Genomic DNA, 22,160 nt, shown 5'->3' with positions numbered 1-22,160 from the left:
AAAATAGCAGGGGAAAAAGCTATCCAGGAAACAATGAACATTCTTCATTTAAAACATGATATAGATATTATGTAACACAGTGTTGAACTACTTACAATGTCCATTTTGCAAATGAGCCCTTCTTTTCTCCTCAGATTTCATTTTGGCCTTTATGTACCACTGGCATCTTTCAAGAAAACAAGTGAGGTTTTAAATAAAATACTTGCCATGGATAAAATAAATGTACATTAAGTTTTATCTGCCCTTTTATGAAAACCAGAATCTTTGCATTTGGAATACACATTTAGTTATGAATCTAAAGAGGGAAATATGAAGAACTACAAATAGATTACATACAAAGAAAAACAGATCAGAGTTGAATTATTAGCATGAAAGTGACTACTTGAGTTTAAATTTCATTCAAAACTTTATTTCAAGTTTGACTCCTTCAAAGAATTCTGATACATTAATAAATTATCACTTCCCTGCATTCCTGTTTGCATATGTAAGTTGGTGGTAATTAAACCTTATCCTATTAACTTTCATATACAGTGGGTGAAAAAAGCTCACATTTTCTTCCTAATTGAATAATAATGACTTCACTACATTTCATGAAAAAAGAAATATTTTTCTTCACATCAGGATCACTTTTTTTCTTTCTTTTTGCTGAGTGGCTCTGTGCAGTGTGAGCCAGGCACGGATTTATTATTTCTTCTAAGATAGCAAATATCATACAGGATAAACATTAGGTTTTAGCATATGCCTCTATGATTGCTATAAAATTGCAAACCCTTGGCAAACAACCCAAAACTCAGTGGAAGTTCGTGAATTGTCAGCAACCACATCTGACAATGCAAGGAGAATATGTTGGAGAAAACTGCCACATGGCAAGTTTTTGGGTTCCTGGTAATGAAATCTCCCCCAGCCTGAATGCTGCCAACCTGTTAATGCTGATTTAGAGGGTCACATGGTAGCAGCAACTGTCTCAGTCAAGAATAAAGCAAAATATTTGATCTTGGTCTTAAAGCTCGCTCTCACCCACTGAACAGCCTAAGAATTATTATTTAGAGGGAAACCTTTTGGTCTAAGGGCTGTTGAGGCACTGAACCCAGCGGAGAACAGCAGTGCCCATGGACATGTTATTTAGTGTACAGACATACAGTTCCAAAATCAGCTTGGAAAAAAAATGGCTGTCCTCTCTATGTACATCACCAGCCTTATAAAATTAAATAAACATTAATTAAAGGCAGTATATCTACACAAACAATGATGATATGAGAACCAGGTGAACACCCCCACCTCATTTCAATGGTTAGTTTAAACTGCTGGAACACAGTAGGAACACTCACAAATTCATTCACTGCTACACAGGTAATGACGAATGGGCAGAAAATTCTGTACCCTTGTGGAGGGAAATGCAAACCAATGGATTCTCAGATTCTGTGTAAGCCTAGAGATTGGAAACCACTCGCTGTGACCACTAAGGATGACAGAGCCATTTTTAGGACCTGAACAACTGCTCTGGAGGGTGCCAAGTGCCAGGAACACTAAATAGGAGTTCTTATACTTCAAGTGTCTACCCAAGGGAACAGTCAAACAGAAAGACTTTAACCCTGTCCAGTCCTCTCAAGTGTGGCCCCAAAGTGTGACTACAGTGGCCAGTGGTTGATCACCAGCAGAGGAGTCTCCTCATTCTCTGCTCATGTTGGCTACAGAACAATTGGAGAGGAATAATTTCTGTAATGATAAGACTGAATCATACTGAGCTTTAACATCACATTTCCTGGAATTAAGCCAAGATCCCCTGTCCTGTGCCTCCAAGTCTCTGCTGCTTTTATTTTTCTCTCTAGGACTGACAGTCGTGCTTCCTGCTTGCTCTGGGTGGGTAATCACTCAGCAAAGTGCAGAGCCAGGTGCTCATTTAACCCAGCCTCTCCACTGTGAATAGACTCATCAGCAGCCCGGAGACTCGACAGCTCATCAAATTGTTAATTCTAAACACTGGAGCAGAGCACATCTGTAGGGTACCAGTCGCATTTTTCATGGTGAAATTTGCCTCCAGTCCTAGAGTAAATTGAGTATTTATTCAAAATTTTCTTGCTCTGTCTTCTGTGGAATACACTCTTATCACTGCATTTAAAGCAGCACTTCACAATGAATTCGTATCTTACATAATTGAAATGGTCCCTTTGAGTAAAGCATTAGAAAGCTAAGAGAATCTCCGATATCCTTAATGCTGGCAAACAGGAGGAAAAACCAAAAGAAACCCATTTCCATATTTTTTTTTCATTCCTGAGTTTAGTGATTTTTTTTTTTTAAAGGAAGTGTTTGAGTTATGCTTCAGAATTTCACATTAGGATTCCACACAGTTATTCTCTCTGGAAGTTTGTCTAAATAATTCCTCTCTCTTCTGAAAGACCTTGCTGTTTGTCAGCTTCTGTAGTAATGGCAGGAATATTTACTTAGCTTCTAAGATTATTTAAGGTCACAGTATGTTCCAAGGTTAACTGCTCTCATCAAGTTCAACAGAAAGTTAGACTTAATTGGTTTTATTATTTAGCAGAAAGAACATTAATTCACATAATGGCAGCTACTGTGCTTGCTGAGGTATTGCAAATAAAACCTCTGGCCTACACTGATAGAACATCACTTTCTTTTCAAGTTAGAGGTAATGCTATAGCAACAAAACAGAAATATAATTACAAATTTAAAAGTGCCACACAGTCCATTAATATCAGCCCTGTCTCTGATGACCATTATCACATTCAGAAGATTTAAGTGTAACATCTTTTCTGGTAGTGTAAACATAGGTCCTAAACCAGGACAGTGGGAGTGCAGAATCCTTTCCTAACTCTGGATTTTTTCTGTCCCCAAGCCAGGTAAGAAGGAAACTCCATGGAGAATCCTACTCACATGGAGGCTCTTCCAGCATCTTTTTTTGTGTGTCTGAAGGAGCGAAAGGGAAAAAGGATAGAGCGGGGTCAGAGCGCACACAAACTCCAAGGTCTCGCAGAGGAGATGGGATCATAATCTCTTTGTCCTTTTAAATTTTGTTTTGCTTCCAGGTGGAAGCAGGTGAAGTCCCGAAATCACGCAGGAAACACCCAAGGCTCAGTGAAAAAGGAAAAAAGGCACCCTGGAAGGAGTTGTGCCTGTGGGAATCTGAGCTCCAGCAAGGACTGGTGTTCCTACCTACACATGTCTTTTTTAGCATGTCCAGTTAGAATTTGTGAGTTCCCTTAAAACCTTCACTGTGCAATTCAGCACGGCATCTGGCCACTCAAACCAAAATGCTTCCTCATCCAATTTGCATAATGTCATTATTTGATCCTAATCAACACATCGACTGAAGAAAGGTGGACAAAGAGCACTGCATTGAAAGAATTGCAAGCACAAGAGTTGGCTAGTTATAAAAAAACCCCCATGGTCCAGACTGGTGAATTCCCCTGCCAGTGCAGCAGTACTGCTGCAACACAGATTTAATTGGGATATCTTCAATCTTAAAAAAAAAAAGCCAGAAAGCAATAAAACAGGACCTTTAGGAAACTATTTTCTGTTTGCCAGTGATACCACAAGCAGAAGAATCATTCTAGTGTTTCAGAGTATAGTATTCCTAAGTTTAATTTCTAATATAATTCCTGCTTTTTATCTTAAGAGATGCAGAAATGTGCATATAAAATAGGTGCATAATTTTGTATGGCTTGTCCTACAAATTTAATATAGTGAAAGTAATAAAAAATGGTCCATTCAAGTGTATTTAGCAAGCCACATTTCCAATTCCAAGACATCAAAAATCCTAGGGTTGCACCCTCCAAAGCTTTGCAATTTACAGTTATGAGATTTTATAGAATATATTGTAGGAATTTTTTCTTTCTTTTTTTTTTTCTTGTAATGTCAGAGCCTTGAAGGTGCAGCAGGTACAATGTGTTTTTAAATTTTCACTCTGGAGGCAAGAGGTCCAGAAACTTATTTTTAAAATATCCAAGCTATTTCCTGGTTTCACACAGTTGCTTGTCTGCCCAAACTGAGTCTTTATGGAAAACAACACTCACGAGAGAACTGTGAGTACGACCCAAAGAAGGCATTCACCCCACTGTTTAATCTTTATTTCAGCACTGAAAATGTGGTTTAATGATTTAACTATTATTCTTAAATTCTTAGTTTTAGATGGTTCCAACCCTGCCTAAATGAGAACGCTGTAGCTTTAATTACCTCCCAGTGATCAGGAAGAACAAAGTGAGGATGACCAGGAGAGTGAATCCACCAACAGCAGCAGTGGCAATGACAAGAATCTGCCCCTGCTCCGCAGCCATATCAGAAGCTGAAAGAGAAGCACAAAGAAAAGAGGTTAATGCTCCACCATCCAGGGGTTTTGAAAGATGGGTGAAAACATTTCAGTGGTCAAAAGTTACAAATTGTTTATAATAGTTTCCCCTTGCTTAGCAAGGTCATCAGATGAGAATGTCTGTGAAGTGAGAAACCATAATCCATGTCCCAAGCAGGAGGAAGGGGAGAAGGTGTTTACAGGCTTTTAAAATGAGGAGTTGGCATTATCAGAAACTTGTAGTTGACTTAAGTTTGAATATGACAGGATTTTGGACACAAAACTGCATTTTCGCCTTTAGCTTTATTTATCTTAATCCTGCATCTAATTCAGAACTTCATCCACCTGGTCCATGAAGTCATCAGCAGAGCTGTGTATGTAAGAGATACTAAACCAGCTTCAGGAGGAAGCAAAGTAGAAAAAGAAAAATGTGGAGCTTCACAGACACTTCAACATGTCTGGTGTTTATTTTTATTGACACAAAATGCATAGAGTTTTCCCACAAAATGCTTTGGGGATTGTCAGCACTGTAGCTGAAAAAAAATAAAATTAATTTTCTTATGCCTCGTGTTTTTCTCTCTGCTTTTTGTAGGATGTTTAGGAGTTAAAGATCACCTGGTCTCCAGACACTTGCTCTTTTTATTAATGTATTGTGTATAATATTAAATTTTTACATTGACAAAGCACCTACTTACAGTGAGATTGGTCCTCACTGTCCAAGTACTACACGAGTAGAAAAAGAATTAGGCTTGTTTTTTATTCTATCTCGTGCCTTGTGACTTCAGAGTTTTGTTTGTTGAACTCAGTTACACTTGAACATTTTCACCACATGACATTTACTCAATTCTTACTTTCTATTTCCATGGGAAATAAAACATTGTTTTGAAAGGAGAATAAATAATTCTATTCAATGACCTCTGACAAGAGTAGTAAAAAAGAAAAGAAAATAATTTTTACTTTTGTCAGGAAAGCAACTTTGATATTTTAAGCTTGCAAACTGTTCAAGAAGCAAAATCTTCAGCTTTCTTTTGGCATCAGTTGATTACAGCTTAGGGAAGTCACCAAGGTTGCTGCCTAGAAATCTCAGCAGGCTATATTCTCTCACTTTGCAGTTGATGAAGCCCAATACAATGCACACATTGCATCCAAAGCCCCATAAAATGCTGTTTCCAAGAAAAACATTTGGCTTCTAAATAATATTTGTGTGAGTTTAGAAACTAGCAGTGTAAACTGGCTTTGTAATAGTAGTAAAGCAAATAAAAACAACAGTAGTTTATGTAAAATTTTCAGCAAAAAAGCAACTTGTTAAATTTCTGCCATTAGGTTTCTCTCCATATAATTTTATGGAATCATGTACAGGCAGTAAATTACAAGGCGCTCAGTATCTGTGGTCATAAGCTTTCTGTAGACAAGTTAAATATACACATTTTCCAATAAATGATGTAGCAAATACTCACTGAATAGCTAATCTCCAGAATGATATCTGGTGATGTTATGGGAGTTACAGTGTGCTGTATTATGTTCCACAGAGTCAGATTTAGTTGGAAAAATACAACATAACAAATATCATGCCCCACAAGTAACAAGGCAAATAATAACAGGCTCTCCAAATAAAAAGCTGAATATTTTCAGACTAGTGGGAGTCATGCTAAATGTTGCAAAGATTGTTACAGCCAGGCACGGTTGGCAGCTGTGAGTGGAGAAGGTTTCAGAGGAGTCTTTCTTGCCCATCTCTACAATGGAAGTGGAGGAACAGCCTGCTGCTCTCTTTTTTTGTTTTTAATAGGAAAAAGATGGGTGAAAAACCAGTGAATTCAGCAGAGGAAAAGCAAACCACGAGCTCAGATAAATTAGCTGCGGTTTCCTTCAACAGACATTCATTACCAAGGTAACAACTCAGGGCCTTTCTTGGTGCAAATGTAGGGACCGACTCTGTGGTCCGAAGCAGCACCCTGCAGCTATGGAGATGGAGAAAGTCGTGTGCCCTGGATCATTTCTCCTGGATGGAGATGCTATTTCCTGGAGTTCTAGCTAAAACAGAATCCAATCTATCCATTTAATAATACATGTTTTCTATCAGGAACCAAAGTCACAGTAATGAAGGGGAGAAATTCTAGCCTGGCTTTAGTTCTTTCCACCTCTAAGCAGTATGAATTTTAGCTGAGACTTAAGTACTTAACAAGTGACCATTCTGGTTCTTTTGCTTGTATTTTACCGTGTTGGCAGAGATGTCAGAGTCCAATACATTAGGATTTCTTTTTCTCAAGTAGCCAAATAACTATAAGGAGCTTTCAAACCTGAAACTTCCAGATGACCTTAATTTACTTGTCAGATAAAAAAGTCAAATGACAAGCAAGTATAATTGGAAAATGTGGATTTCTTAAAAACTGACAGAGAGGCAGGTAAGGCAAAATGATGGGAATACTTATTTTTGCTTGAAGTGATCTTTCAATAAAATCAATAAAGGCACAGTGCAGTGAACATCACACATACAAGCACATGTGTATGCACATACACAGACTTATCACACGCAGGTAAAAGGTTCCATAAAACACTATTTAGGCAGTGAGAAGGCAGTAATCAGGGACACTCAACACTTTTTTTTTCTTACAGCATTTTTCCATTCTAGATTAAATTCAGTGTGTCTCTCAGTCTCTCTGTTCTTTTCTCATTTCTCCAGCCTTCTCTTAAGGTAAAGTTCAAGTTGTAAATACTAAGAACTTTAATTGCTTCTGGTCTGCATGTTCTTGAATCTTTTTTGTAATTTCCTGTTTTTTTCTTCCTTATTTTTCCTGTGCATATTGGCATATGACCCTGTGTTTCTCCTCAGAACTAGTTTGATTATTCAAGACAGAAAAACTCAGTTTAAAAAACAATTATGATAGGTTACAAAGTCAAGCAAGTTCCTGCAACCTTATTTCATGTCTTTGTGTGTACATATTAGACTACTGCATTTAATCACAGAAGCACACAGCATTTTTCTCCCAGAATCTCATTTTTAGACAACACTGTCAGTACTCATACAGCTAAAATCAATATTTTGTTGTCTCTATGCTGTCCAGTGCACAGTCTCATATCTGCCAACTCTGCACCATCCAAATCCATCCAGTGCTGGATGATCAGTAGCTCTGTGAGCACAGGGGTGAATGTGGCCGTACCATGTATGGGGCCATACTCCATTTGTTGAAGTTGATAGACAAGGGGGTGAGGAAGCACTGGTGCAACAGGAATACATAAGCCAATAAATTCATTCTGATAGAAAACGTACTTTAAAAAATGAGTAACCTAAGACAAGGAAAAGGGAGAATTTGTTACTTATTCCAGCAGATGATTCAATAGTATTCTGTAATGTTTGGGTGTCAAAATACTTCAAACACATTGTACCTGCAACTAATGTGATTAGTCATAGTGATGACTTCATTTTAAAACTGCAGCATGTATATAACACGTTATTAACCAGATAAACTCTTCACTTCCCTTAATCCTCATGCTCAACTCGGGTTATATGCCTGAAATGACGTTTAAAGCGTCTAATTGCATGGTTCCAGCTTCCTTGCTTGACAACATGCCCAGATATCCCTCCTGCATCCGGCCTGGTGTCAGTTCTGTGCCTACAAGCTACTCTTGACATCCACACCCTGTCTCGGCTCCTCTCTGGGTTCTTCATCCCAATGTGTGGAGGAGGAGCTGCACTTTCCCTCCTCACTGGGCTGAAGGGAAATATCCTAAAGCTTCTCCATTTCCTCACTGGGCAGACTGGAAGAAATGGTGCAGACGTTTTAGTCATGGTACAAGAGGGTGACAGACAGAGAGAATCTTTCAGCTCTGCTCTTTCTTTTCTTTGAGCAAATTTCTCCACAATATTTTAAAAGTTTGTGTATTTGGTATAAAAGACCTGGAAGGCCTAATGACAGCTCACTCCTCTCTCTTAGCTACATCCTTTAGTTATTTCAACTTGACATCTATCAGGCAGCAGACCTTCCAGCAGACTTAAAGATAAAGAAGTGACAAGAAAGACAGCTAGACAGATAATAGTGAGCAGCTGTAAGATAGATAAGTGTGGATGGTGAGAACTGGAGCTCTAATAGACAGGAACTGTCTGTCAGATGGCTCTACAAGGCATTGTAAACAACAGTGCTTAAGAACAACAGATAAGTAAAACACAGTGTCTCATTAGGGTAACCTTTACATTTACAATGAGCTGATGGGCTCCAGTCAAAGGGGGAATGTGGGAAAGGGAGAAGGCAAAGGAAAGGTGATCTTAAAAAGGATGTTTAGGATGAAAAGACAGTACTGTCACTAGCATAAGGATGTAAAACTTTTTGGTACATGTTCACTTGAAAAGCTTTCTTTCAAGTGTTTCCCCCAGCATTCACTTCCTGACCAGTGGAATAATGGAGAGCCTGTGCAAGCAGTTTGAGATTCGAAAAAGGATGTCTCTCTTGTTTAGGAAATGCAGAGGAAAAGAAAAGTGAGGTCTCTGGGGCTTCTGGATATGTACAGTAGAGCAATCAGATAGACCAAACCCAAATGTGAAGAATAACTGAAAATATAAAACACAGTAAGGAAATACTTCAAGATTAAAATGAGACATCCAGTGCTGACTGATATTGAACAGTAGGACTAAGCAGACACGGAGAGAGATCCAACAAGACAGTTTCTAAATACGACATATGTGCCATCTGATTTGTTTGTTCCAACAAGAAATTAAATTTACTACTGTCAAAACATCAAGTATTCTAAAAAGCAAAAGCATAATCTCCATTTTTCATTGGTAATTCAATGTATTTCTAAAAATCCTAGGGATGGCTTCTGTATCAAGTCATGAATCAAAGCATGTGCTTAAACCAGTATTGGACCTTTACTGGAATCAGTGATTCTGGACCCTTCTCTTGATCTTTGGAGTTCTGGAAAGAATGGAGCTCAAGGGTCTCAATCAAATCCAATGGCAAATCCAAAACAGCATGTTTTGAGGTTGAAAAGCTAAAGGTAGATTTTTTGGATGTGAGAAAAGGGGGAAGAAAGTGGAAATCTAGAAATAAAAGAAAGTCACCATCTGTGCTTATGGTAAGGAAGTTAAAGCTTCATCAAGATCAGGTTTTCAGGCCAATTGTTTTTTCATAGTCTTCAATTTTATAAAATACCTAATCAGGTATTCCCATAACATTTCTGAAATGTTTATTTTTTTATTGTTAATATGACTGACTTAAAGCATATGAAAATCTACCTTGCTTTTGGATTAAATATCATCATGTGTTTACAGTTATCACTCTGTTCAGCCCAAGCACTAGTTCTCATTGCAAAATGCTAGTTTGTCCCTTAGGTCCCTTCTGGAACAGGCCAACCATTTTGCTTTCAGATTATTTTCTCCCAGTGATGGAAAGGCTGACATGGAAAATACGCTTGTTTTAGAACAAGCCCTGCACAGAGAGGTACAGCATGAAAACACTTCACTGCCTAACAGATGTAAATTATTCAATATTTTACAAATTCCTCTAGGCACTGAGGTACTACAGTAAAAACTACCTCCCTAGAAAATAAAAAAAAAAGCATTGAACCATTTATTTAAAAAAAATCCAACAAAACCAACAACAGCAACAAAAAAGTCTTCCATAAAGAGCAAGTCAGAAGAGAGAGAGAAAAAAAAATAGAGAAGGCTACAATTACAGATAAAAGCATATTTGCCCTAGGACAAATGGGGTTTTATTCTCAGAATGCATTTTCTTCTATGTTAGGAAGGACCAGAGCTTTTTTTGTGGTGATTCAGATAGTTGGTACTTCCGATAGATAAAAGTGAGGTTATACCTCAACTTACAGCCACAGCAGTGGTACCTGTGTGTGTCTGGAGTGTACTAAACCCTGCCATCTTTACTACAAGTGTTTTGCCCATAAGGTGCTGAAACAGAGGGACTAATAAAATGGTCAAAAGCAGTAGTTACTATGCTCTGTAAAGGTATTACATATCCCAGCAGCCTCTTAGCTTTAAACAGGGGAAGAAATGCCTGACAGCATCCACTCATGCATCCCTGCTTCCTTGAAGAGAATTTTTCTGACTATTCCAGGTAACTGCATCTCCTATCACAAAGAAAGTACAAATTTTACTCTTTGGAAAGCTTCATTTGTTTATCTTTGCATCAAAGAGAAGAGTTCAACAACAACATGCTCCCCAAGCAGTGGCTGTCTCAGCCTGGGGGTCAATAAGCCAGGGTGTTTCCCCAAAAAAACACATCAGCATTATTAACTAACTTTTGTCATTACTGCTGCAGAGTTGGTCTTCTTTCTCCCTCATGCATCACCATTAATAATCACACCAAAATGTCTTAGTTTTCCCACTAATGATGTATCTAATTTTATCCTATATAACTGAACTGACACAGATAGTGTTTCACCCAGTAAATGGGAGAAGGCACGACAGCACTGTCCTGCCAAGGACAGAATGTTTTAGGACATTGATATACGCATCTCATAGTTGATGAGCCAATAATTTTTTATAACTAGTCTGTTAATTTTAAGTTTTCTTAAATGCTCATTTTGAATTGCTCTCTTTCTCATTATCTACCCACAAATTATGTCAATATTCAAACAGGGTAAATGGAATAACTTTGGATGTTTACCTACAACTCGTCCTGGAATTCTTCTTTTCTGTAACATGTACAATTAGCAGAGAGCTAAAGGATGTTACAAGCTAATGCCAATTGAGGATGATTTATTATGAGATTGTTGGTTGATAAATTTTCTGTCAACAGCACAGACTTTTAAAAGATTCTATTTTTCCAGTCTTTCAATGGAAATATTAGCTTTAAATTAATTAAAATCTGGCTAACCGAAAGTCCACAAAAATTAATTGCAAAAGTAACTTGTTTCTAATTTTAACCAAGTAACTTGTTCCTAATTGGTAGAGATTGAGGGAGCTGCAGTAGTCTGCTCTGGTCTAATATTTTTTGGTATCTTTCAGAATAATTAAGAAGAATGTATATTAAAAAATCACAAAACTTTCAACTGAGCCCAAGAGCCAGTTGTACTAGTGAATTGAGAAGGAGAGATGGGGCTGGGATAGAGTGAGCGGATTCCCACTCCCAGGAGATATTTCTATCAGCAGTACCAAGGAGAGAAACACCAGTGGAACCACAGTCTTCCTGATTCAGATGAGCAAGTGACATTTTCACAAACACAGCTAGACTCATAGAAGTTTAAATATTGCTAAATTTTTATATCAATTATATCCCTGGGTGCCCAACACCAGATATTTGTTGCATCAAGATCTACTGAAATTCTTGAAAGCACACAAGGGCTCAGCTCCTTTTCAAACCAATCGGCTTAAGTACCCAAAAAATTTTAAGAAGTGCAATTAGGCATTAAGCACTTGGAAATCTATCCCAGATTGATTTTTGAAACAGAAGTTAAGAAGAAGTGAAATTGGAACACAAATCCCTGGGTGCTTTTGGAAGCACTTATTTAGTTTCGAATGTGTATTTTAGCTTAAGCAACTTGAATTCCAAAACACTAATGAAAAGCATGGTATACATAATTGGCTAATTAAAGTAATTTAATTAATGAGTGTTTTAGTGTTGTATCTACTACACTAATTTTACCTCAAATACATGTAAATACCTTGTTTTTGATTTCTTTGAATATGCAGGATGATAAATGACTTAAATATAAAATTATCTAGCGCATGAACATCACACATCAAGCCTTTTTGCAAATTCTGAAGGACCATGTAGGCTTCTTGCTTCTTACTGGCAAATTACTGGTTGATGGAAATGCATATAAAAATTTTCATTTTTTTTTTATTTGTAGAGTCTGAGAGCAGTAAAAACTGCAGAGGAAAGAGTCCATCACTGTTGTGTGATCTTGCATGAGGCTGCTGGATTTAGTAAAGCCTGACTAAGGGTATTTCTAGATGTCAAAAGGAAGGCCTGCTATAAGGAAAGAAATGATCACAGAATCCTAGAATACCTCAGGTTGAAAGGACCCATAAGGAAATTTTATGGAAGAGAACATTCCTTCAGCTGCAGCGTTGGGCTAAAATTTCTGTTTTTTCTTATAAATCCAGAAGTGTGAGTCTGAGGCCTACTTGTTTTTTGTCACACAGCAGTGGTCCTTTTGTGATAAGCAAATGGTGTGGGTTCAGCCATTCAAACTCCCAGTGTCTCACTGTTTTAGAATTAGATGCTACTTCTATTGTATTTATTTTTTTTTTCCCTTCAGTGAAACTTACTTTCATCTCCAGTTTCAAATTCAAACTTCTGGCTATAGCCGCTGTATCCTGCTGCCGTCCTGACTCTGATATGAAATATATACTTGGTGGCTGGCTTGAGACCTGTGATGATAACACTTGGAGCCTTGGACCTTGTGGAGGAATAGCTGAGCTGCTCATGCTCCTGAGGGACAAAAGAGGGAAGAAATGATATCAAGTTGAGTTGAACAAACTTTGCAAAAATGATATAACAGAACTGAAGCTCCATATTCTTCTCATGAGTGTAAAATGTGTCTATAAAAGGAGGTGCAGGTATGTACTTGCATACTTTGATTCTGTACTATAGTCATAATGCATGATATGGCCTTGACTTTCACATTTCAGTTTTTTTTCTTTAATCCTGCATATTGACACATCTCTGTGACTTGGGTTAGTAATTACACCGTAGTCAAACCAATATGGAATTAGTACAAGACTACATTCACAGAAAAAATGGCAACTAGAATGGTAGCTAATTATTTCTGCACAATGGACAAAACTAGGAGGTCAGGAAATACTAGTAAGCTGTAAAGTGAAGACGTGGGAGTATTCAAATACCCGCTACTCACTTCTACCCGCAGGTAGTGCCAAAATGCCGGCGCTATCCGTGGGTAGACCTGTGGGTAAAAGAAAATAAAAATTAACTTTTTCTTTAAAGCCTCTAAAGTTCTAGCACAGCTCAACTGCTTCACTGCTGCTGAACTAAATTTCTCTTTCCAGGTAGCTGTAGTGTAGTTGGACATGAAATTCACTTTCAAGCTCTATAAGGAGGAACACTCTCTCCGAAGTCCCCCGTTAATCTCCTAGCAGTTGATCCTGGGCAGCTGCTGAGAATTCCTGACTCTCACAGAGATCACTGAGAATTATGGTGTGCAGAGATCCTTGGGAATTACCAGTGCAGACCAGCTGCTGCAGTACAGAGAGACCAGCCACATCGATTGCTGGGCAAAAACTAAGAGCTGCTTTGTTAGACAGGTCGCTGACGATGTTTTTATACAAGGGAAGACTGACTGACTTGGAAGGAGAACATTTGTTCCCTGTCATTAGTTACTGTCACTTGATAAATCAGTAATCTGTAATATTTTATGTGCTGCCTTAAGGCCAGCTTTACTTCAGTGGAGCAGGATTTGTCTCCAAACTGACAAACGAGCAGAAATGTCCTTGGCATATGTTTAACAATCCAACTGTGACACCCATAGGGCACCATATACATTTATTATACCATGCAGCAGTATTAGAGTATGTATAAGTTATTCAAAGGGTAATTCCAACCCACTAAGAAGGAAACAATCTGGTTCATAGAAGAGATATAACCAGGAGAAGAATAGGTTACAGTTGGATTCTGTTGGACTCTTAACCTCTTGTGAGAAACTTTCACATACAAACTTTGTATATAAAACAAACAGTTCTATATAAAACATGCTGAGTTGACTTCAGTCATGTGTAAAAAAATCACATTAGCACGGGGCAGAAGGTATATCCCTATTCCCCCACTAGGCCTACAGGGCGATGGCTGGGAAAACCAGATTAAAAAAACAAACACACAAAGCAACTTAATGATTCTGTTAAGTGAAGGAGCAGAAGGAAGGCAACAATGACCAATATATAAAATAATTGCATTTAATGTTCACTTCAAGCAGTGGAAATAATTTGAAAAACTGTAGTAAAAGGAAGCGTTGATTTGTTCTACAGGCTCTTACCAAATTTTGAAGCTGTGAGGAGCATGTATTTAAATTGAAAAAATAAGGTACAGTGTACATGTAATCTTATGGATAGAGACTATAATTAAGATACTATTAACTAAAATTAACTACTTCTTTGATTATCAGATTTCTCCCAATTCCTTGAAATCCTATAAGTTCACTTTGAAAAAATTAGTGGATTTTAGACATACTTTTTTTAGGCATTTCAGAAAATATCTATTTTCTTCTGACAGAAAGCCTACTTGTTAGAGTGATAGATTTTTTTTTGTGTGTATGATTAAGCCTACTTCAACTCGAAAAATATCACGTATGTGAGCAAAAAAAAGGTGTAATAGGTTAATACTCAGATTTGTAAGGAAATAGAGAGGAATTTCCATACTAATTCATGGACATTTCACGAACATTCAGTGTGTCATGAACAACTAATTTCTATTCCACAGCCTGGTTATATGTGCAAATTCCAGGCACTTCCATGCATAGAGGGGACATATAACTTAACAAGGAACTTGGCAAGGGTATGCAAACTTGGAGAACACAAGGTTTGAGCTTATTTAGTAATGAAGCTGCTGACCATAGTGTGTACATTCCTGCCCAAAGTGACTAAGTCTTTTAAGACAAGTTATCTACCAGCTCAAAGTTAATCTAAGAATTAGACAAAAAAAATGACCTGTCATGGCCCACAGATGTGCAGAGACTTTACACTCTGGAGTGCTCTGGAAATTTTTAGTTAGACTGTAAGCTACAGAACAGACCAGTGGCTAAGGGATTTCACTGTACCATGTAATAGTTGCTTTTTTCCCCCCCCTAGACTATCTTACTGCCTGAAATCAAGTTCTAAGCATTTAACAACGTACTGTTTTTTCTGACCTGCTGGAGAGATTGCAGAAAAAATTTCATGGAACTGTAAAAAGACAAAGGGTCCTTAAGAGGAGGATGGAAATGGAAATTTTGTCAAAAAATTGGTGGTGATTCCCCAAGGTACAAGGACAAGATTTTCTCCTTGAAGTCTGTTAGAACAAGGCCAGTGGCAGCAAAGAACTGAGAATGACTTCTGAAAAAAACCAATCTGAGCTATATCTGTTGTATATTATTATAGGCTAATTACTGCTTGTGTGAAACATAGCATTTGGGATACAGGGGCTCTGTAATCAGGGGTGTGGACAGACAGTCATCCAGTATAATTCATTATCTGTTGTTAGTAAAAGGCAATTAGTGTGACAAGGGCATGGTGGTAACATTTAATCAACAAAATGGGTCCCTCTGTGACTAACAGCAACTTCCTGAGGGGCAGCCACCTCTGCCTGTCCCTTCTGGGCAGTGGAAGGTATTTTAGTTACCTCTGAGGGTTGTCTGGCTTGTTTCTGCCTCACTGTCTCCCTGGGGGTGCCAGCAGGAGGCCCTGAAGGGTCCCTTCTTTATGCCCTTTCTCCTTTCTGCAGCCTCTTATGCCATCCATCCCACAGGAAAACAATGTCTAGGAGTACACAATCTTAAAAGTAATAGTACTATCATATGGGAAAGGGGGTAGGATTTGGTATTCCATGTCAAACAGCAGCAAGAGAACCTGTCACCTTGGGGTGTTTGAGAAGAACAAGCTTCAGGAGTGTGTACCTGAGGAGCAAGTTTCTCATATTTAAGACAAAATGATTCATAGCTGGAGACTTCATATGGCTGGAATGTTTTGCACAAAGAATTTTTGGGCTGGATTCATACACGAGACAATTCTCCAAAGAGTGGATGCTTTGCCATTGTTCTATTCTCCTGACAGTGACAAGATCTGCAGCCCACCTGGAAAGCCAAAGCTTTCCACAGAGAGATACAATTTGAGGTTGATGGGGGTGGCTCTCAAGGTTGGCCACTCCTTCTGCCGTGTTCTTTTGCAGGAAGGCTAAAGGCAATTTCAAACTAAAAAAAATACAATTCTAGTCTGCAGAGAAATCTGGGATGCTTTGTTTTATTCTTGCTGCAGATCACATGCCCTACTTTAGCAGGGATTCTGGGTTCAAAAAGTGAATTTTAAACTGAAGGACTTAGATTTACTTCCTGGATGTTAGTGCCTGCTTCTCCCAGACCTCGCTTTTATGTTGTGGCAAAATGTAGATATATATCAACGCAATTACTATACACCCTATTTTCCATCAAAAGGAAGCTTTGAGTGCTAGAAGGAGCCACAGTATGGTCTGTGATAGATCTCCGACCTGAACAGTGACAGGACCGGGATCAGTGGGACTATATTTATTCAGTATTTCTTGAAAACTACAGAGGACTACTAAAAATCTGCAAAATAAAATAAAAGTTTCACTGATATGGCTGTATTTCCCATGATACATAAGGAGTAAGAGAACTGTTGGCCACTATATATGGCTCAGTGTTCATATAAAAGAGAGGGTACAAGAAACGCTCTGACCCTTTACAGTAGTATCAGAGCAGCATTTGTGATCTTAAGATGGCACAGGGCTCACAAGGAGCAGTTCTGAGAACACAGTGGCCGAGGGGTTAAACATAAGTTGAAGTTAAATATAATATACTCATAGAACTACCAGACAGAATCTGATATGAGGAAATTCATTAGATCTCTTCCATGGCCTACTGCAAATTTATCTTGGTGCAAATCTGTAATTAAAACATAAATATAATCCAAATGCAAGTGATGCCAATGTTATCACACAATGTAATACTGAGTCTGTGACTAGATATCCAAGTTCAACAGGATTATAGTATGAACTTTGAAAATGTTATCTCTATTTCTAAGGAAATTGTATTTTTCTTATTGTTTGGGTGATTCTTCTTGTCAATGGATTCAGTTTTGATTATAAGAGACAGTGTTGATCTGTCATGAACAGGAACACCTTTCAGAATGAAACTCTTTCCTGCAGCCACCTTTGTGTGAGTATCTGAATCTGGATCTCTCCTAATTTTATACTTGGCTTTATAGTCAAGGTATTTTTTTCATATCTCAAGGAACAGACTGAGTGAATGGAAGTTACAATGGTGCCAATGGACTAAGACTAGACAGCCTAATTTAATTGAGTACCAGGAACAGAGGATAAAAGTTAATGAAAAGCTTTCTGCTTTTGCAATGCACCAGAGTAGCTGGATCTGTCCCATCAACATACGCTGTGATGAAATGTTTCCACTCTGTAACACCACGAGATTAAATTGTAGTTCTTCACTCAGTGAAAGTAGCTACTTTATTAATGTCATATTCATTCAATACCCAGATGTTCTATTATTGTGATTATTCTCACCATTTTTCTCATGTACTCCAAAGAAAGGGGTTTCCCTCTGATAACATCAGCCCTTGCAAACAAACAGATACGTTTTCACATGCCACACCTGTGTGAACATGTTGAACCTTCCCCCCCTTACTACAGTGGGAAAAAGCACAGAAATGAAGACTTTGTGCACACATGTAAAATATTGATAAAGACTAAACAAAACGTGATGACGTTTTATCACTTGAGACTCACATGACAAGAAAAAGAGATTACACTCTGATGTTATAGATGAGAAAAAGTATATATAACTGAAATTTCTAGTGCAAAAAAATAATAGAAATAAAAGCTGAAATGCAGAATTTTGCTTATAGTGCTCAAATAACCTTAAGAAGATTGACCTTACCAGTAAAGCACTGATAGAAAATCCAGGTACTTTCAGGTGTACAAGATTTGTTAATATTTGAGTGGGAAAGAGAAACATGGCTTTTATCAAAACACTATCAATCCTTACTTTAGCAGCTGAAAAAGAAACCCAAATTTTCTGTCCTTTAGAATATATAATGGGAGCTCCAGAAATTGCCATTCTCTTGCAATACACTCCAAGTCTGGCTAATTTTCTGAATGACAGTCAAGGTATTCAGTCCATTGAGTAACTGAAAAGTCTTAAACTGACACTAGGGAAAGAGTCTCCAAAGGGTTCTGCTGGCTGAAAACAGGCTTAGTGTGTACCTACAACTTCCAAATGTAGGTGTGCAGAAAGAATCTAGGGAGACTGAGTCTACTATCAACTGCTTGCAAATACGTAGAATCATAGAATAGAATCAGAATCAGTCGGGTTGGAAAGGACCTCTGAGATCATCAAGTCCAACCCTTGGTCCACTACCACCATGGTTCCCAGACTATGGCACTGATGCCACATCCAGTCTCATCTTAGAAACCTCCAGGGATGGAGAATCCACCACTTTACTGGGCAGCCCATTCCAGTGTCTGATCACCCTCTCTGTAAAGAATTTCTTCCCAATACCCAACCTAAACCTCCCCTGGCAGAGCTTAGGATCGAGTCCTCTTGTCCTACTGCTGGTTCCTGGGAGAAGAGACCAACCCCCACCTGGCTCCCCTCTCCTGTCAGGGAGTTGTAGAGAGTGAGGAGGTCTCCCCTGAGCCTCCTCTTCTCCAGGCTGAACAGCCCCAGCTCCCTCAGCCTCTCCTCATAGGACTTGTGCTCAAGTCCCTTCCCCAGCCTCATTGCCCTTCTCTGGACCTGCTCCAGCCCCTCAATATCCTTCCTGAACTGAGGGGCCCAGAACTGGACACAGCACTCCAGGGGTGGCCTCGCCAGCGCTGAGTCCAGGGGAAGAATCACCTCCCTGGTCCTGCTGCCACACTGTTCCTGATCCAGGCCAGGATCCATTGGCCTTCTTGGCCACCTGGGCACACTCTGGCTCCTGTTCAGCTTCCTGTCAATCCAAACTCCCAGGTCCCTTCCTGCCTGGCTGCTCTCCAGCCACTCTGTCCCCAGCCTGTAGCACTGCAGGGGGTTGTTGTGGCCAAAGTGCAGGACCCGGCACTTGGCCTGGTTGAATCTCATCCCGTTGGAACCAGCCCAACTCTCCAGCCTGTCCAGGTCCCTCTGCAGAGCCCTCCTGCCTTCCAGCAGATCAACACTCCCCCCAGCTTGGTGTCATCTGCAAATTTGCTAATGGTGGACTCAATCCCCTCATCCAGATCATCAATAAAGATATTAAACAGGACTGGGCCCAACGCTGATCCCTGGGGGACACCACTAGTGACCGGATCCCAACTGGATGCAGCCCCGTTCCCCACCACTCTCTGGGCCCGGCCATCAGCCAGTTCCTGACCCAGCACAGAGTGCCCCTGTCCAAGCCGTGGGCTGCAGCTTTTCCAGGAGAATGCTGTGGGAGACAGTGTCAAAGGCTTTACTGAAATCCAAGTAGACATATCCACAGCCTTCCCCTCTTCCACCAGGGGGGTCACCTGCTCATAAAAGGAGATCAGGTTGGTCAGACAGGACCTGCCCTTCCTAAACCTGTGCTGGCTGAGTCTGATCCCTTGTCCATCCTGCAGGTGTTGTGGAACTGCACTTAGGATGATCTGCTCCATAACGTTGCCAGGCACTGAGGTAATTTTTCAGTTTATATCTATTGTCCTCCAACATGAAAATTCTATACTTAAGCCATATGATCCTCCTGCTTGGCCTCTTCAGAGCATTATTATTTAACAGAAAGAAATACTAATAGAGATTAAATCTATATACCAAGGGACGAGGTCTTTATCCTGTACACTATAGCACAATGTCAAAGCTGAATAAGTACCATATTAAAGTAAAGAAGATTTGGAGTTTCATGATTCTCACACTATAAAAGTTTAAATAAAAGCACCAATAATAATTATTTTTTTTATGAGACCACTTGGTCACATCTTCCCTCTTTCTTAGATACAGCAGTTTGAAGGATATACACAGTGTGACCTACAGAGGAAGGTTCATTCTTTTGAAGGAATGACCACAATTCTGAAGATAGCAATTTTTATTAATCAAAGCTCTAGTCCATTGTGAAATGAAATCTTTAAATTTTTCCTTACTTTTCCCATGGAATCAGCTATGATGGCACTCCATAGTCACTTGAACTTTAATGCTGTGATACACATTAGAATAAAACAGTAGTTATTTCCTAGGTATAGTAAATATGTGATTGATCAGTTCAAATAGAATCTAGTAAAGACAAATAAAAGCTAACTGTGGAGTTTGTACCAACTGTCTATGATCTCCATAAAAAGAGAGCCCCCCCATCTCTAATTTATGGATATTGCCTCTTATTTATATTGCCTATATTCCTGTCTCAACTAATTCTCAAAAAGTATTTTCTTTCTTTGCAATAAAATATTTTCATAATATGCGTTCTGAATTCCTATTGCCTCATCACACTTGTTTCTCATCTTACATAGATTGTAGTAGATGAGGAGTAATTACACTCAAATCATCAAAATTAACTACACCTATAGTTAATTTTATTAATCCAAAGTCCATCTTTGAGAGCTTCTTTATATTCATTAATTTTGTGCTTGATTTTCTCTTTGAGGAGTATTTTGACTTGCAGTCAAATTAACAGGAATTCTGGTGGTGATATTTGAAAAATATTAGAGAAAAGACTCATATGTTCAAAAAAGTGCTTCTAACATTAATTAGTATCTGGTTACAATCTGATCAGCAGGATTAGATAAATTCTGTTTGTAATATAGAGTGATAAGAAAAATTACAATAATAGAACTAATAGTAAAAGGTACCATTCATATTTTTTAAATAAACCTGCTTCCTAAAAAGCTTGTACCTTTGGTTGCCAGCTGAACAAAAAACTTTAAGTAAATTTAGAAAAGTGAGTACAAAGATCTGAAGAGTGGCCTGAACTAAGTTGAAAATTCTGACATGAAAAAATAGAGCCACAGAGAAAATTGCCAATGGCTCTAGTATTTACTTCAGAGAAGAAACCTGCAGCACTTAAAGGTATCAGCCACTTCAGGCTGTAATCTTCTCCCTTCCCTTCTTGACCTCCCTTGTGATTAATCTGAGATGTAACAGTTTGGGAAGCTGAAATACTAAAGTGTGCTTTACCTGTTTGGCCATTCAATATTTTATGTTTTGACTGCCTGTCAGTCAGCTCATCACTTTCTCCCTATATGAAGCGAAGCTGTTGACAAGGAAAGGACCAGAACCAATAATAAGATAACCAATCATAAAGAAAATATAGAAAGGTCAAAACCCAGACAAACTTCATTTTAATTGGATTATAGACTCGGAAAGGCAGAAATGAGTTGATGTGAGGTGAACCATGAAAAGCAGAAAATTAAATGAGGAGAAACGAGGGCAGGGAGATTCTAAAACAGTGTTAAAATTCTCAGCAGCACAAGGAGGTGAGGGGTGGGCAGAGCAAGAGCTGTGGTTAACGTGGTGGGCTAAATGGGACTGCCAGGTGTGAAGGCATCAGATAGGACACTGCTTGTTGTACTGACAAAGAGATTAAACTGAAAAGAATAAACACAAGTCTATGCCTTAAGCTAGTGATGGAACAGGGTGCCATTCAGCATATAATAAAGGGAGCTGGCAAATATGGCTTGAATTGTCAGATAAGTGCAGATATTAAATTCCATTTTTCTGTCAGTTATGAGCTGCTCTGATAACGCTTGTTTCCTAATTAAAAAATATTTACCAGTGTAAACTTCTGCACCAGGATCTCCAGGAGTCTTTCCAAATTGAGCATATATGCCAGCCTCTCCAGCTGCCTCAAAGGTTATTCTTATTTTTGTTCTCATTTCAATTTTCTTTTCCCCTTCACTGTCTTTTCCACTTGGAAAGTAGCAGGAAGCTACTGCAAGCATGAACTAGATTACTAATGGTAAAAATCAACTCAAGTATTATTCAAAAGCTTTGCTGTCACCCTTGGACAGTAAAGCACAGCTTCTTCTGAGACACCTAACACGAAAGTTTACTTCATAATGATATAATAAACCTGCTGGCAAACAGAGTGCAACAGGAAACAGGAGCAGTCCTGAAAATTTGAGGACTGGAAGCCTTCTGTGACTCTCTTTGCCGTGAAACAAGCCCAGGGAAGTCTGTATACACAGCCAGTGGACTGATTCCCAAGTCACTCATTTGGTGTATGATATTCATAGTTCAAATTTCT

The 22,160-nt window shown here is 38.8% G+C and overlaps 1 protein-coding gene across 7 annotated transcripts in view; it reads right to left on the bottom strand.

Annotated features, from left to right (window-relative positions):
* Window positions 1-22,160, bottom strand: part of LOC113988882 (ephrin type-A receptor 6) — a 441,232-nt gene that overhangs the window by 107,977 nt on the left and 311,095 nt on the right. For 3 of the 7 annotated variants that reach the window (XM_027722868.2, XM_027722866.2, XM_027722872.2), the window contains 3 exons: window positions 12,525-12,687; window positions 4,192-4,300; window positions 96-166 (listed from right to left, as the gene is read on the bottom strand). In XM_027722868.2, coding sequence (XP_027578669.1) covers window positions 96-166; window positions 4,192-4,300; window positions 12,525-12,687 — 343 coding nt within the window. Of the gene's footprint in view, window positions 1-95; window positions 167-4,191; window positions 4,301-12,524; window positions 12,688-13,111; window positions 13,160-22,160 lie in introns of those variants that run through there. The other 4 variants (XM_027722867.2, XM_027722865.2, XM_027722870.2 and 1 more) reach the window with 2 other exon arrangements.

Source organism: Pipra filicauda, unplaced genomic scaffold, assembly GCF_003945595.2.
Source record: "Pipra filicauda isolate LSUMZ 115617 unplaced genomic scaffold, ASM394559v2 scaffold310_size866816_pilon, whole genome shotgun sequence".
Lineage (NCBI taxonomy): Eukaryota > Metazoa > Chordata > Aves > Passeriformes > Pipridae > Pipra > Pipra filicauda.
This window is presented reverse-complemented; position numbering and strand designations above follow the sequence as displayed.